The following is a 17807-nucleotide window of genomic DNA, read 5'->3' on the forward strand; positions in this document are numbered from 1 at the left end:
CACTAGCGGAAGAGACAGAATAATCAAAACAACATATATGTATGTAATGAATTTAATTTTGACATGAAAAACAACCATTTGTGTGTGCGTTTTTAGTTCTGCTACTATTTTTTTTGGGGGGGGCTACCCGTTAGAAGTAGTAACAGAAAAGAAGCGAAAATAAAAGTAAGACCTCATGGTTACTATTTTCACCTTAGCACTTACTTGTTAGTTTTGATTTATTTATTGTCTCTTTAGTTTTAGTTTTATCACAATGGCGCATTTATGGTACAGCTTTATTTTCACTTTGGTTGGTTTCCGGTGATATAGTCAAGTTATTTTTAAACTCGGAAGTAGCCGCAGCTGCAGAATAAAAGCAACTTTAAAAATAAGAGCTTTTATCTTCATAATACTCTTATGTGTCTAGTCGTCGCTTTCTCTCTTTGTCTTCTATTTTATATACGTGAGTCGTCTGTCCAAACATTAGATGAAACTGTTCAGGCCTTTGTTTGTCGTGGTTTGTGTTTTGACAATTTAGTTTGTAGATACACTTATAGCTTTTATTATGTCGTACGTCCGGTGACATAATTAGCCCATTTCAAGTGACCTAAAGAGATGCTGAACAGTGCGGCCGCCGGGTATGTGAGGGCGGGTGTGTGTGTGTTGGGGTCTGACACTTAACGCATATATAGCAAACAGGGCAAATTTGAGCTTTTAAACTAGTCCTCTATGAAGTGCTAGTGGCACTAGTGCAGTGAGCAAATCCTTTAAGAGACACAATGGAAAATATTTTCTGTAAATAAAGGCGTAGTCTAAAAACATTTTTTTAAAGTTATTCTTTAGACTAAAAACAACTTTAATATTTATTATTTACTGTAAGTTGATCTGTATTTTTATTTTTATTTTTAAATATTAATAAGGATACAATGTTATGCAAAAGTGTACTAATAATTTTATAGACAGATGATAGTATCTATAGTTATGTTGGAGAATTGGGGAAGGCGCAAAGTTTTCTTCCTTAGGGAGGGTGTAAAAGAAAATAATTGAGAAGCACAGCTCTAAAAAGCGTTGGGTGTGTTAAGAACAATTGTTTTCTCCCGAAAATAAAATCTGGTTTGACCAGGACATAGAAACAGTAAACACAAAATAATTAAGCTTTCTAAAATACTTGCGTTAACGGGGCATAACTGCACAGACTGCACAAGTCATCCAGTCCAGTGCAGTGATGAATACTAAAACATCCGGTCTGAAACAAGATGGCTTCCTTCCTGTGTTTATGTCCAGGTCCTAATGATTATACTGCATGGGGGTCTCTCTTTCTTTCCTCTATGCTTATGGGAACTCAGCTTTTATCTCCCTATCAAAAAAGAAAAAAGAAAAGAAAAAAAGTTTAAAGTTTAGAGCTGGACTTGCGCTTCTTACTTGAGAGTCTTTGGCCAGTGTACACGTCAATCAATACATGTGGTTATTGTTGCTCAGGATTAAAGATTAAGGTGTTTACATGCATTTTTAAAAATCTGCTTTCAATTGATTTCATGCTATATTTATTTTTGCTGTTGTTTTAAAGTCATAGTATCGTATAGTATTTATTTATTCTTTCAAAATTGATATAAATGTTCAATCTCACTAACATACTTAAATAATGTACACAAAATATATACAGTAAGTATACATGTATGCACAACAATCCAAATAAAGTGCAAAATGTAATTGTGCTACTACTACTACTACTAATAATAATAATAATAATAATAATAATGATGATGATGATGATGATGATGATGATGATGATGATGATGATGATGATGATGATGATGATGATGATGATGATGATGACGACGACGATGATGATAATAAACCCTAAATGCTGCATTGTTTTTTTCTGGGGTGCATTTTTGTTCTTTCCATAACAGAAGATAAATATGCATAAAAGGCAAAGAAAATGCAAAAGTGAAACATTTGTAAAGCGCTTTGAGCACTTTATGGTGTAGATAAAAGCTGTAGGCTATATAAGTGCACTCTATTTACTACTTTTAATAATGAAATAAAATAACTAAATATACAATCGTCATTTAAAATGTAAAGTAAAATTAACACTACTAAAAATTGAAACAATTTAAGCACAGTTTCATTAGAAGACACAAACGTTCAATGTTTAAAAATAAAACAATAAAAATTAGAAAAACACATAAAGTTCAGTTATTCTCACGGACCTAAACGGGAACGTAAAATAAATAAGTAGCAATATTTAGTTGTGTTCTTCCGGGAAAGAGACAACCACCTCCACCGAAATGTCACTTGAAGGCGGAGGAAGTGGGAGGGGGGAGAGCTTTGCCCACTTTTGACCCACATCACTTAAGTTGATCCTCACTTGCGCTGCTGCGAGCGACGCAGCTGTAGTCATGCGGTGCTTTTCTGCGTGTCAACTTTGTCTTTTTTCAAACTAGTTGACGCACCGCCCGGCCGTCATGGAGTACTGGAGGCAATGCGCCGCTTGGCTGATCAGTTGCAGGGTGCTGCCGGTCAAACATCGCGTCACCGCGGACACGGCGCAGGTGTTCGACCTGGCGCAGACGCTGCGCGACGGCGTGCTGCTGTGTCAGCTGCTCAACAACCTGAGGGCGGGCAGTATCGACCTGAAGCACATCAACCTCAGGCCGCAGATGTCCCAGGTACCCACTATCGAAAACTTAGTCTATATAGAAGTAATAGAACCCCTAGAGCCGGGAATCTTTTTGTTATTGTTAAGCTATTTTATCAACAGTATCAGACAGTATCACATTACAGAAATTGTGCAGTAATGAATGTAATAAAACCGGATGTTGAGATACAGTACGATACAATACAACGTCGTTGTTGTTTTTCAAACAATATTGGTAGTAGATTTGATTTAATACCGATTAATCCCAATACGAATCTATAAATTGATTATTGCGCTTTTTTTTTTTACTCAAATTTGGAAAATACTAATCAGTAAACTTGTACATGTACACTGTAATATTTGTATGAAAATTTATTTATTTATCTAAAAATTCAGGTTGCAGTTTGTTTCATGTTTGAACAGCACTGAAATCAAATATTAAGGCTTAATGTTCCATGAATATAACATTCTTCCATGCTTAATGTGTGAATCCTAACCCTAAGTAAGACGCTTTGTTGAATATTCCCATAAAAAAATTGATGTTTAAAAATTGATTCGGCCGCATATCGATTCGAGAATTGCACGCTGTAATATTGCGATATATTGCCGAATCGATTTTTTCTAACACCCCTAATTAGTAGTATCACAATATGCCGTCTATGATATTTTTGTATTGATATATTATGCTCAAATATAATATTTCATTTATTTTCCAACAATATCGCTAGTATCCCGATTGCATTATAATCGATTTTGGCTATACAGTACAAGAAAACCATGATACCATACATCAACGATCCAGTTGTATTGAAACCATATCATCAAACAAGATACCATCGCTGTGTTTTTCCAAAAATATCGATGGTATCATGATACAATGATCGTGTGATGATCAGTATATTGCAAGAAACCATGATGCATCATCTTATGATACTATTGTATTGTTAATGTAAAATCAAATATCAAAATATAGTGCAATATTTTAAAGAAAAATATTGATAGTTTTGCGCTAAATTGCATGATAATTGATATGAATTGATAAAGAAAACCATGCCATAATATGCATGATCCATATTCATTAATGCTGCTTGCTACAATCAAACAAATTTTGCAGTTTTTTCAACAATATCAATATTATTAATAGTATCACTATGCAGTGATTATGCAGTATTTGATACATTAATAGAAAACTTTAATACATCACAATATGTATGATGCAGTTGTACTGATACTGTGTGATACAATATAACATGATCATAGTGTTTTTTTCCTCAATGATATCAATAGTATCACGATACAGCAATTGCAAAGTAATCAAAATACTGTATAGGAAATAAACCATGATATGATGATTCTTAATATGCATGATCTAATTGTATTGACAAACAACATGATATTTATCACTGCATTTTCCCAGTGATACCTACTTTCACAATACAGTAACTTGATGATACATATAGCCATGATAAAATACACCATGAAATGATGATATCGCGATAATGTTCCAACTGTACTGATAGTCATGAAACAGTGATTGCATCATACTCGCTTGACTAAAAGAAAACAAAGTCGAATGAAAAGCTCCGATTAACATAATAAAAAAAGGTCAAAATCATGTACATTTGACTTGTCTTACTGTATGTGTTCCACTGGGGAGAATATTTTTGCGGATGATTCCACAGTCAAGACTTTACTTTAAGCACGTGTAGCTGAATAAATGTGAATAATCTCACTTAAATGGTTAAAATAACTAACTAAATAAAAAAAACACTGGATCCCTTCTAATTTGTCCCGCGCCTCTCAGGGGGTCCAGATAACATCCTGACTTTGATCCACCCATTCGACGGGAGCTCTTGAAATGTCTTCAGGAGTCATACTTTCGGTTACCAGGCCATGTTAAACTGATGTGCCATAATTAATGCCAGGAGATAATGTGAAATTGTGTGGTCAGTTGAACAGCCCTAAGACGCTGCGGTAAGGTTTTTAGCGCGACCCTCTTCCTCTTGTGTGTACTCACTAGACTGTGATGGCAAAACAGTAGGATAGCCCGCAGCTGTAGGAGCAAAAAAAAAAAAAAAACATAAGCACCCTTTCACGGTGACCCGCTATCTCGCTGCGTGGAGAGCCATGGTATCGGGGTCAGTGGAGCGCAGTGTTGCTTTTGCCAGATGCACACTGGGACTTTTATTTGTACTGTACGAGTCGAAACATGCACACAACATGCTACTACTAGTACTAGCACTACTACCGGTAACGAGGGGTGTTAGGCATTAACATTTTTAATGGTAATTAATCGCATGACTTCAATACTTAACTCGCGATTAATCGCAAATTTTATGTCTGTTTTAAATGAACAATAAAAAAAAAATGTTTTCATACTCTTTTTAACATAAAAGTGTAAAAAAAAAAGTTAAACTAATAGAAATATGGCTGCATCTTTTAGTCACTGATACAGTAATTTCATAATTCATAAAATTTAGTTGAAATTAAAAAAGAGTGTGATATTAGTTTGTGTTGAGGTCCTTTTTCTGCCACTAGATGGCATAATTGCATTTTTAAGACATTGAAGATAGCTCAGTGTTTTTCTTTTCATATTAAGAGCCATCTAATCTTTAACAGGAAGGAACGTGTGAAATTCTGCACATTTTTAAAAATGTAAAATACAACTTGACCAAAGTCTCCACAAATTTGTGCATTATTATAAAATGTATTTCTGCTAAATTTTGATAATTTTTATTTACAGGCTTTCCAAGTAAGTGTTTGTCATTAATCGCGTCTTAAAAAAATGAGTGGTGTTAAAGGAACTTTAATTTAACTCGAAATGAATTCACTAATTTTGACACACCACAACTGCTACTCCTACCACAACTACTACCTAATTTTTTTTAACATGATCATCGTCATTTATTTCATAAATACTATATTATTAGTATTTTTCCAATTCCATTTTTATTGCATAGCCTCTATAAAAATGTAACTCTCTAGACTTCAACTAACATACTCCTCACGTTACAAAATGGAATTTAACTTTCATGCATTTATTCACCGTCACAGTTTCTGTGCTTGAAGAACATTCGCACCTTCCTGATGTGCTGCTGCGATGCGTTCGGTATGAAGAAAAGCGACCTGTTCGACGCCTTTGACCTGTTTGATGTGCGCGACTTTGGAAAGGTGACATTCACATTTATTTAACCCCTTCAAAATATAATCACATATGCTTTTCCATGATGGATGAACAGCATATACTGTACTGTATCTCCAAAACGTGGTAACGGCTTAAAAGCTGAGTGCTGGCATGCATTTCCCAAGCAATTTTTTTTTAGTTGAGTTGAGGTCCAAAGAAGCTTCCAGTTAATCTGATAAATCCACACACACTGCAAACATGTACTGTACCAGGCATCTTGTACAGTACTTTATAATCTCAGTCAAACAAGCTTCTGGCAAGTCACCATTCACTGTGTCAGGTTCATCCTGGATGGATGCGATCCAGACGGGGGAGTTTACAACTTGAGCAAGTGGAAGTTTGTGTTGCTGTTTTTTTGTTTTTCTTTTTTTTCTCAGAAGGGAACATGTGAGAAATCAGACGCAGGATAATCCACATTTTGTCAGTGATGCCAACTGGAGGACGAGAAGATGCAGCATTAGAACACTGACGACAACAAGACTAACCTACATTGCACTGACCACTGTAAAACATGCGACTACTACTACTAATATATATCGTATATATAAATATATAAATAATACACCCATACACATATGGTATACATACGCAACCAAACAACCCCATGATTGATGAATTTGCAGATAAAAGAGATATGCCCTATTTTTTCTGTGGATACAGTGATGGTGTACAGCACCCTCAAGAGAAGAAGTCACTCCAGGTTCCCATTAAATTGCGTCATATGAGCTCACTTCACTGGGAGAATTTTTTTTCTTCTTCTGTAATGAGTGTCACACCGCAAAGAGGAGACGCTACAAGTGCACCTGGTGGACAAGAAGCCACAGCAGGGTTCGCACAGGAAGCGGCACGCACGCAGCCTGTTAGATGAAGACCTCATGAACCGCCTCTTCAACTCGGCTCCTTGACTCTTTAAAGCTTGAGAACCTTTGAAGAAATTGGACAGAAGAAGTAACTGTAACTTGAATGTTATGGCTAACTGTTCAAAAGTGGACATTAATATGAATTAATATTAAATATTCAAGTTGCTGTGAATAGGACAGCTGCTTGGTTTTATTGCAAATGTTAGCATATCTATCAAAGTTCCTGTGGTCAGATGGATGCCTTTTTTTTTTTGCTAAGAAAGCTGCAAAATGAAATAGAATTAAGTCAAATGCAAATTATTTTTAAAATTCAAATGTTAAAAAAAAAGTATAAAAATAATCTTGTAACCTAGTACAATAGTCTAATTATTTGGAATAACCCAATTGTCATCTTCATCATCATCATCATCTTCATCTACTTATTATTATTATTATTTTAGATGTCTACTTTTTTTCACCTGATGCCAGTACGAGTACTTAACTCTTAAGTAGTCACCTAAACCACTAGTACTTTTGATACATAACCCCCCTCCCCCCCAAAAAAACAATCCCAGATCATTTTAAAAGCAAGACACACACACACATATATATATATAGAGAGAGAGAGAGAGAGAGAGAGAATCACAAGTACCAGTACTTTGAAATAAGGCCGATAATACCGATACCTGGTAATAATATATATTGACAATATTAAAAATATTTGGATTATTATTCAAAAAAATGATTACAAAAAATGTAATTCACAACTAACACACTCCTCATGTTACCAAATGGGTCGTGAATAAGATCTCGGATTGTAATTTCACAAAAATTACTACAACTACAAGTGCTACTAATACTACTACTACTACTACTACAAGTACAAGTACTACTACTACTACTACTATTTACTACTACTACTACAAGTACTTGCTACTACTAAAAGTCCTACTACTATTGCTAAAAGTACTACATGCGTCTTTCCACCTTGCAAGAGTCAGCAGTCCCATTAAAAATTTCCGCGGACATTTTTCTAGTTATTATTTAGATTGCAGTTGGACTATTTTACAGAATCTTGAGTAACAAAGTCCATAAACCCCTGGGACACAACTATTATTAAAGCATAATAATAACAGTAATAATAATATGCCCATTGAAATTCCAATTTTAAATAATTAAAATGTTATTTAAAATTTTAAAGCTGTTAGCAGGGGTCATTAATTCATTCAGCAGCTGTAGAAAATGTGAACATTTTTACCAATTGGACTGCTGCTATTTTATTTTTATTTTTTTGCACGAAATCCTATTAATTCCCTTGAAAATATACATGTTTATAACGACAAAGTAAGATTGCTGTGCCCCCAGCTTCCCCCTTTAACTGTCATTTTCACTGATAATAACAATCACGGTTTTGCGGCGAGTGCACTGTGAAACCAACATATGAACTTTGGTGCACAATTTTGTGCTTTCCAAGCTTGACTAAAACGAGCCCTTATTACAACTTCCCTGAATGGACGTGGCTTTAATCTCACATCTTTATGCTCTAACATAAAAATTGAAATGTTTCACCAGGTAATGGACACTTTATCCAAGCTCTCGTATACAGCGATAGCCCAGCAAAGAGGAATCAAGTAAGTTGTTGTTGTTGTCCAGGCTGCTATTTTTTCTTCTACAACCACACCGCGTAAGACTTGGATGTCTTTATCCTGACACCCGTGCTCACTTCATGCATCTCACATATTTGCATAAATAAACACTATCCTGCCTTAAACATTTTCCTTGTCATTTGCAGGCCTTTCCCCACAGAGGAGAGTCTAAAGGACGAGGACATTTACAATCACCTGGAAGACCTGATTGAGTATGTATGAGACGTGACGTCGCTTCCACCACCCCTCTCTCTGAGGGTTCATTACTGCTGTTGATAGAACATAATTATGTCAGCGCGTGTCAGAATTGGCTTGGACCATCAGCTTGGCTCTCCGGGGCTCTGCTTTGTTTATCTGCTATTATCATAGGAAATGAATGAGTTTCCATGACATGCCTATTAAAAATTCGAGATCAGGCAGTGGGCAACTTACCTTTCATCAGAGTTATGTGTTATGGCCTGTTACGCCACTAGGGGGCACAAATGACTCACTTTATGCTTGGACCTTTATCACACAAGTTTGATCAGTCTCCGACCTCCGAGCTGAGTTTTTAGTTTCACGTTTAATGGCAAGTCATCAAATTTTGCTCTGCCCACACAGTGGACCCCTTAAAGTGACCCTAAAATGGCCGCTGCAAACCAAAATGGCAGACTTTCTGTATTTTTTGGGGTATGGGATCTTGAGAGTGTTCTGTGGGTCTACCCATGATAGACATACACCAATTTCATGTTGCTTAATTAAACTGGCTTCAGGAGCTGAATCTTCAAAAAAAATTACAGCTGATGCTATCAATAAATGCCAATTTTCAGCAAAATGATTCTAAATAAGCTCCTTCTGAAATGGCAATGACTTTTGGGGGGGAGTTTACTTGTGATAAACGAGTTTGTACTACATTTCATGTTGCTAAAGTGAAACTTGCTTGGGGGTCTAGATTTCCCAAAACTACAGACATACCACAGAGTGTAAATTTTCACCAAAGGGACTCTAAAATGGGTGCTCAGAAAAAAAAAAGGCTGACTTTCTGTGTCTTTAAATATAGAGATTCTTCTGGTTCTGACATGCCTATCAGATTTCCTGCTATTAAGTAAAACTAGCTGAATTTTGAAAAACAATCCATGGGATGTTATCAAATTTTAGTTTGAGACTTTTTGTTTGTGGTGCTCATAGTGAAAATGCCATGGAAGGTGAGGAAGATTTGTACGCGGCATTATACAGCCTGGAAGAAGACTATGCAGGGGGAGAGATTTACGAAGACCTCATGAGAACCGAGCAGCAGGTACACAAATTAATACTGTATTAATGTTAGCAGCTGGCTGAAAGTACTTTCTTTCCCTTTGTTAAGATTCACAGCGAGTCACGTTTCTTTCCAGAAGCAGGTCGAGATGTCAGACGTTCGCAGCTGCTGCCTCTCCGAGATCAAGCAGACGGAAGAGAAGTACACGGAGACGCTGGAATCCATCGAGAAGGTACCAGCGCTGCCCTTCTGATCTTGCAAGAGCACGATCAAACGTGCAGTTTTTCCCGCTATGTTGACATTTATTATTGATTGGTGGACACTTTTAAGACAATATTTAGTTTGCCTTGAGTGTTTTGGGGAAAAAAATGAAGCATCTCCAGAGATAAAATTGATTGTGAAATGTGATGTAATAATTCGGCTAATTTACATAAAAACACCGTTAATTCTATCTATCTATCTATCTATCTATCTATCTATCTATCTATCTATCTATCTATATATCTATCTATCTATCTATCTATCTATCTATCTATCTATCTATCTATCTATCTATCTATCTATCTATCTATCTATCTATCTATCTATCTATCTATCTATCTATCTATCTATCTATCTATCCATCCATCCATCCATCCATCTATCTATCTATCTATCTATCCCTTTATCTATCTATCTAGCTATCTAGCTAGCTAGCTACTGTGGCTATACGTTTAAATCAAGTATGAGTGTGATTATGCGCTTTTGATGTTAGTAGATGTCCAATGGGATATTTTGTGGTCGCCTATGACCGTGCCTATTTTATTTATCTATCACTCGGCCCACTTTTTATGTCATTTTATGTAAATTTCCTGCTCGTGCAGCCCTAATTTGCAATGCCGCCGGCCTCCGTTTGAGTGCTGTTATGAATTAATACGCATTAACATTCATATTGTCTCCAGCAGGTTGCATAATGACGCTTATGTTTGTATGTGTGCGTCTTCTCACAGTATTTCCTCAACCCGCTCAAGAAGTTTTTCTCTGTGGCTGAAATTGACCAAGTGTTTGTTAACATTCCAGTGAGTTTTACTCTTATTATCATTATCATTATTATCGTTTTTATTCTTAAACGTTTCAATGCCTTCATACTCTCCGCAGGACTTGGTGAAGGTTCACAAGAGCCTGATGGCTGACGTTCAGGATTCCATCCTCAACAAGAATGCTTTGAATCTCCACCAGATCTTCATCAGCTACAAAGAGAGGTTTTCTCCTTTCACGTTTATTTAAAGGAGTTCACAGGTGTCTTAATCTTTAATCTTCTTTGTCAAACAGCCAAGAATCAAGAAATGCATAACACTTTAAACACCTCTTGTTAAAGTCAGCTTTGCGAGGGCAGGCCTGTCACGCAAGTGCTGATTGCTGAATGGGGAGTCTGACTTTTGTTACCTTGACGACTGGGGCTAAAGGCTAAAGCTGTAAGAAAAAAAGAGAGCCCCTGTTAAGAAAATACAACCACTTTAAGTCGTAGCGACAGCACTTCATAGACTCCATTGTGTGTATGTGGTGCAAGGCCACATCATCAAAGACAAATAGTAAATACCCCTTGCGCTGCCGCCGCGTCAACAACTTGACCTAGCAATCAAGCTTATCAGGAGCTAAGACTCTTAGCTATTGCTAATTTGCAAACACATTGCAGCGCTGCTGACCTTTTTGGCTTCGGCATGACAACGGTAGCACCCGACAGTGGCTGAATTCGATCGCTTGAAAGTTGCTTTGGATCTTCATCCAGCCTTGCCGATCAAGTCATAGGTGGAGAAACTCTGTGGGGGGCAGTTATTATAAATGAACCCCACTGTTATGAAACAAAAGTCACAAGTCCCCGTTAACAGTGGATTGTATCGCTTGTCTCACAGACTTCTCATCTATGGCGTCTACTGCAGCCGCGTGGAAATCGCCATCGCAATGCTGGACCTCATCTGCAAGGAGAAGGAGGACGTTCGGCTCAAACTGGAGGTCGGGATTTCACAAGCTCTTGAAAACTATTACACAAACATCAAAGCAGTATGAAATGTTCACCATTTTTTCTCTCCAGAATTTATCATCACACTTATACTTGCAGGAGTGTTCCAAGAGGGCTAACAATGGCAAGTTCACCCTGAGGGACCTGCTTGTGGTCCCCATGCAGAGGGTACTCAAGTACCACCTTTTGCTACAGGTAGGGATTTTTCAATGCACTTTTTTTTTTTTTACCTCCCCCAAGGAGGTGATGATTTTGGTCATTCTCTTTTAGCAGGGTATGTATAATATGTAAAATGACTTAATAGGGTAAAATATTTGGTGAGGTGACACTTCACTATACAGTAGTTAAACCATGTGACTTCTCATAGCCAATAAATAAAACATATTATACATGTATAGTAAAAAAAAAAAAGAAAAAGAAAAAAAAAGACCACAGATCATTCAATAAAAAAAAAATTCTCTTATTTTCTTTGGAAATATCCATCCATCCATCCATTTTCTTAACCGCTTAGTCCTCACAAAGGTCATGGGGGGCGCTGGAGCCTATCCCAGCTGGCTTCGGGCAGTAGGCGGGGTACACCCTGAACTGGTTGCCAGCCAATCCTTTGCCAGCCAATCTTTGGAAATAAAGCATTAATATCAAAATTATTTTTTTTTTTTTACAAATTATACGACCCTTGTGAGAACAATCTGCTAAGAAAATGGATGGATGGATAGGTATTACATTATTTTACATTTAGTTTAATAAATCTATAATAAAAAAATATATTGGGGGAAAAAAAGCAAACATGGTCAAAGTGGGTGAAATTCTACATTTAACCATTGGGGGGCGACTTTCTCCACATTTCGGCTCACAATTTTAGTGAAGCCACAAAAATATGCAGTTGTACTTTTTAATAAGAAATATGACCTTAAATAAATTAAATGCCATAATTTAATGTCATCACTTGTTAATCTGACATCTTTTTTGTAACTTGATTGTTATATGTAAAACAACAACAACCATGTAGTCCAAGGAGGAGCTTTTAACGTGTAAGAAAATTGAGTAATTTCTCCCCTGGTGAGCTCGTTCATTTCCCTTGACCTTCACAAAGTCATCCTCAGGTGTCGTCAACAGATGGCCACCCGCGCACATGCCTTCTCCTGCCATCAATAACGTCTCAGTGCTGATTGCTCGAGAGGACGTGTGCATTTAAATGTTCTTTTAAATGCAAATTCCCTCAGCATCTTAAGGATTAACTCCACAAGTGTGTTTTGGGATGTGTTTGGCATTTTCTGTAGGAGTTGTATTTTTTATTTCGGAAAAGTTTTAAATATAGGAGATTTTGGGGACCCGGGGTCCCTATAAAAAGTTGAAAACCTGTTTCTGCCAGTAAAAAAGTAGGACATTGTTATTGGTGAGTGGCCTAATTTATAATTATGAGATGATATCTCATTTTTATGAGATGGTATCTCTTAATTATGACAGAATATCATAGTTGTGACTTGACCTTGACTTTTTTTTTTTGCAATATTGTGACTCCTTGACTTTCTTTATTTTATTAACAGAAATGAGCTTCCATATTTACACTTATAGTTTGTTTGTTTTCATTTAAAAATCATAACCCTCGTAGGGTAGTTAGAATTTTATAAGAAAAAAATGTCATAACATTACATGAAAAAAAACATATTTTTTCTTGTCAAAAAGTTCTAACTTAAGAAAAAAAAAGACTGTGAGGAGAATGAAGTTTAAATTTTAGGAAGAATAAAACATGACATTGTAAAAAAGAAAGTCGAGAAGCTTGCCTGAGAAAAAATATTTCAAAAAGTTTAAATTCTAAAAAGTAAAGCAATTTGTGAGATTAACTGCATTGTAAATATATATACATACAGTACTGTATATGTATCATTATCAATCAATTATATATCTTTTTTTTTTTTTTTCGGAAAAAATTACAATATAGAAGATTAGCCTATATTTGGGGAAATAAGTTGCATAACAATTAGAATAAAAAAGTTTGTTGATTTTTGTAGATCAGCTTGATTAATGATTAGCGATTGGGTTAGGTAAGGGTTTTACGATGGCTGTGGCTTGACACTAGAACAAATCAATTATTTTCTTCCTCCTTCAGGAGCTTCTCAAGCACACTCATGATGCCGCCGACAAGAGCAACCTGAAAGTGGCACTGGATGCCATGAAAGTAAGTAGAAAGATAAAGTAGTGAACCCAACTGTGGATTTTGATATGTAACCTGTAATGTGTTTTCTGTTAAACTAACCGACTTGCTTTTTTTTGCGCTCATGGTGCCATCTAGTGACATCTTGATGCCAAGCAACCTTTTTGGGTGGGCGTCAAATTCTCACAGATTTGAAAACAGCTGTATCTATTAATGTGGCCAGTGTAATTTTTTTCCCATTCATCCCACTCCTTCTGCAGTTAAGACGAAATATACATGTGTATCTAATGGTGTCCTGTGTGTGCGCGCATTTGTGTCAGGACCTGGCTCAATTTGTCAACGAGGTAAAGAGAGACAACGAGACTCTACGAGAAATGGACCAGTACCAGCGCTCCATCGAAAACCTGGTATGCCGCACACACATAATAACGTCACGTTTGTATAGTGAATAAATACAATAGAATGTGTTCAGGGTCACTCTGTTAAAAAAAAAAAAAGTCTGCATTGAGGAAGTAAACATTAGCTGAAGATAACAATATGCTAATTGTTGCTGGCAGCATCTAATTAGACAAAGGCCAGCCTTCACGCCGAAGGTATTTAAACCAGTCAAATACTAATTACCAGTTGCTTATTTTAATTATTTTGTGTTTTAATTATGCAGAAGGGTATTAAGGCCACACTGAAAAGAAAGTAAAGTGGTAGGAAAGTAGCTGTTTTGATTTCACAAGAATACAAGTAACTCAAGATTTTAGGAGAAAAAAGATTGTTGAGTATTTTCAGAAAAAAAAAAGTTTTACTGTTAGGAGATTAATGCTGAAAAAAACATTTTCATTCTGACATGAAAAGTTATTTCTTCATTGTTAGGTAGAACAAGGTTTATTTTTATTTTTATATAATAATATTTTTTTTTCTATTATCAAAATAATTGTTTTTAAGGAAAAATAAATAAATTAACCTATGACAATAAAGTTGTAAAGTGTAATGAGTATCCCCCCTTCCAATTTTTTGAAAAATGGAGATTAAAAAAGTTGTAATTTTAAAGAATACAGTCATTTGTACTGCATTCTATGACAATAAATTAGTTTTGGGAGAAAAAAAAGTTATGTCAAAGAGATAAGAAAAGAGGGAAAATCTTTAGAAGATTAAAATTAACAGCAAAATTGTATGCAGAAAAGAAATCAAAATTATGAGAAAAAAATTGTCATTTTAGGAGAAAATAAGAATAGTAGTTTCTGATAAACAGTAGTATTATTTTGAGAAAATAATCATATAGAAAAAAAATCTTATTTCAAGAAAAAAAAGTAGAAAAAAAATCTTATTTCAAGAAAAAAAAGTAGAAAAAAAATCTTATTTCAAGAAAAAAAAGTAAAGTAGAAAAAGTAAAAGTAAAAAACTTACTTAGATTTTTATTCTGAGAAAAAACTTATATTACAAGAAATGTTAGATGTTTTTAAATTAGTACTCACATACGTTTTAAATGTTCTTTGTTAAAAAACAAAAACTTTTTTTCCTGAAAAAGTACAAACCTGAACTTTTGTTTCCCAATTGTTTGTTAATTTCATGCATGTTTTCATACATTAAAAAAAATCATATCTATCTATCTATCTATCTATCTATCTATCTATCTATCTATCTATCTATCTATCTATCTATCTATCTATCTATATATATATATATATATATATATATATATATATGATTTATTGTTGTCATTGATTTATTGAATTTGTTCATCAATGGGTATACCATGTATTTATTATTTTGCAGGTATATGATGTGGTATATGATGTTTCTCATAAAAAAAAAAAGTGTATTGTGTTACAAAATGTGACTGAAGGTTATGAATTTATGTAGCCATAACATTTGCAGCAGAATTATCAGTTTATCAATACTTATTGTGTTATTTATTTTTGTTGATGTTTTTTGAAAATGACAACAATGATCTTCTGTTTTACGAGAAAGAACCAGCCTCTAATCCGCTACGGTCGCCCAAGAGGAGACGGAGAAGTGCGAATGGTGTCCAACTTTGACAGGAGGAAACTGGACAGGTTTGCTGAGCGGACATTTTGTCTTGATCTGAACACTCTGGCTGACTTAATTGCCGTTGCCATGTTTTCAGACACCTCTTCCTGTTTGATGTGGCCGCCGTGGTGTGTAAACGACGTGGCGACAACTACGAGATGAAGGACGTGCTTGACCTCAACGTCTTCAAGATCACCGACAACCCCATGTCGGACAAGGAGGCCAAGAAGGTGGGCTCAGACTCTGTTTACAACATAATACAGTATTTGATCAGCTACACCTGCACTGTATAATGAAGTCAAGGAGAATGGACCATGCTGACTAATTTAACCAAAACCAGGAATCTGTAATAAAATGGCACATTTGGTAAGTTTTCATTAAGACCTTTAATTTGAGGTGTTAGTCGAGGGGATTAGTCATGGATACATTTTCAACATTATTACCGCCACCAAGGCTCAACTATCTTGTCCTTTTCAGTCCCAGCTGGGTGTCCATCCATTTTGTATAGCACTCGTCTTAGTTAGGGTTGCCTTTGGGTGAGAGATGGAGTACACCCTGGACTGGTCGTCAACCAATCGCAGGGCACAAACGAGAGGAGGGACGGTATTAGGCATAGCCAAAACTCATGCAAGCACAGGAAGAATATGGAAGAGGCCAATCCAATGGGAGATCTTTTTTGAAGAAAAAAACAATATAAAAAAAAAAACTCTGAACGTTACAAGAGCAATTTTTTTCACAAAAGAATGTCATAATTATGCATATAATAAACAATACCAATAAAATTGTAATTTGAACTCATTTGCTCCCCAAAACGTATAAATACGTTCTATTTTAAATGTTTTAAGTGTCCCAAAGACTTATTTATAAGTTTTTTAAATGTTTAAAAATATATATATGCTAGAGCATACAGAAGGCTTTGATGCAGCCTCTGAACTGCAGAAAACGCGTGAAGCAATGGTAGTAATTACAAAAAACGGCCAGCAGGTGGCAGCAGAGTATAAAAGATCAACCAGGGCCATGTTGCAAACAAGTTCATTTACCCTCAGTTCTAAACAGATTTGTGAATAATGATAAAACTTAACTATATTCTAATGCTAATTGCTGCTAAACAGAAACAGATAGAAATATATTTTTTTTCCTGATGAAAGATGAGACTCTAATCTTTCTTTTGGTAGGTTCCATGTTTTTATAGTAATAGAATACAATATTCTGTGGGCCTTGCAAAAATCCATCAAAATCCAGTAAAACATCCGGGAGCAAAGGGGGTTGCTTCAGTGAAAATGGTTGGGAGTGAATGAGTTAATTAGGAGACAGTTTTATTTTCTAAAGTTGTACTTTTAAGTAGGTGAAAGTTTTCTGGGAAAAGGTTATAATTATACCACAATCAAATAAAATTTGGAAATGTGGAAAAAAATGCAACACAGTAACTAAAACTAATTATAATTATAGTAAAAATGTAGTTTATGTTAGCTTTACTATTAGTTTTATTTCTTATTATATTTTACACTTGACAAATATTCCATATAAAAAACCTAAAACTAATACTAAAACTAAAATAAAACAAAGCAAATCTGAAAAAATAAAGAAACAATGTCCTCTAAAAACTAATTATAAGTAGCTGAAAAGTACAAAAAACAAAAACCCTTACTATACAGAAAAATCCAAAACTATTCTAACCCTGGTGCCGCGCTGTAGTCAACCCCTCGGTCACAATTCCATCTCACCTTTAAATGACCAACGCAGCAACTCAGACAAAAAAAAGAGGGAGCCTGCCGCCTTCCACAAACACAGCACGCCGCATGGCCGCCGTGCTAATAGCGAGTAGTGAATGCGCGCGGTGGTCCGAGGCTGCTCACAGCGATATATCATTCGCCGCTAAATGAAACTTCAGTACGTGAACGCGGAGTAGCGGCAGCGGCGCTGATTTAACGCTCGGCGGAGCTCTAAAACACTTGTGGAGTTCACGGGGGTCGCACCGCACACAGTGGCTGGCGGCGGCTGAAGCTGATTTGATCAGATGTGACACGACAAGCTGCAGCACATTAAGGCCTGAGACAAGCCGGCGCTTTGGGTACACCTCGGAAATTGATCCTCAATATGTCTGTTGG

At 35.8% G+C, this 17807-nt stretch overlaps 1 protein-coding gene across 2 annotated transcripts in view; it reads left to right on the forward strand.

Annotated features, from left to right (window-relative positions):
- Nucleotides 1–17807, forward strand: part of LOC144044756 (guanine nucleotide exchange factor VAV3-like) — a 51285-nt gene that overhangs the window by 844 nt on the left and 32634 nt on the right. For both annotated transcript variants that reach the window (XM_077559353.1, XM_077559354.1), the window contains exons 2-15: nucleotides 2427–2651; nucleotides 5675–5791; nucleotides 8216–8274; nucleotides 8436–8501; nucleotides 9457–9565; nucleotides 9660–9755; nucleotides 10513–10581; nucleotides 10661–10764; nucleotides 11416–11515; nucleotides 11622–11717; nucleotides 13633–13701; nucleotides 13998–14084; nucleotides 15640–15725; nucleotides 15797–15929. In XM_077559353.1, coding sequence (XP_077415479.1) covers nucleotides 2427–2651; nucleotides 5675–5791; nucleotides 8216–8274; nucleotides 8436–8501; nucleotides 9457–9565; nucleotides 9660–9755; nucleotides 10513–10581; nucleotides 10661–10764; nucleotides 11416–11515; nucleotides 11622–11717; nucleotides 13633–13701; nucleotides 13998–14084; nucleotides 15640–15725; nucleotides 15797–15929 — 1416 coding nt within the window. The remainder of the gene's footprint in view (nucleotides 1–2426; nucleotides 2652–5674; nucleotides 5792–8215; nucleotides 8275–8435; nucleotides 8502–9456; nucleotides 9566–9659; nucleotides 9756–10512; nucleotides 10582–10660; nucleotides 10765–11415; nucleotides 11516–11621; nucleotides 11718–13632; nucleotides 13702–13997; nucleotides 14085–15639; nucleotides 15726–15796; nucleotides 15930–17807) is intronic.

Source organism: Vanacampus margaritifer, chromosome 2 (assembly GCF_051991255.1).
Source record: "Vanacampus margaritifer isolate UIUO_Vmar chromosome 2, RoL_Vmar_1.0, whole genome shotgun sequence".
NCBI lineage: Eukaryota > Metazoa > Chordata > Actinopteri > Syngnathiformes > Syngnathidae > Vanacampus > Vanacampus margaritifer.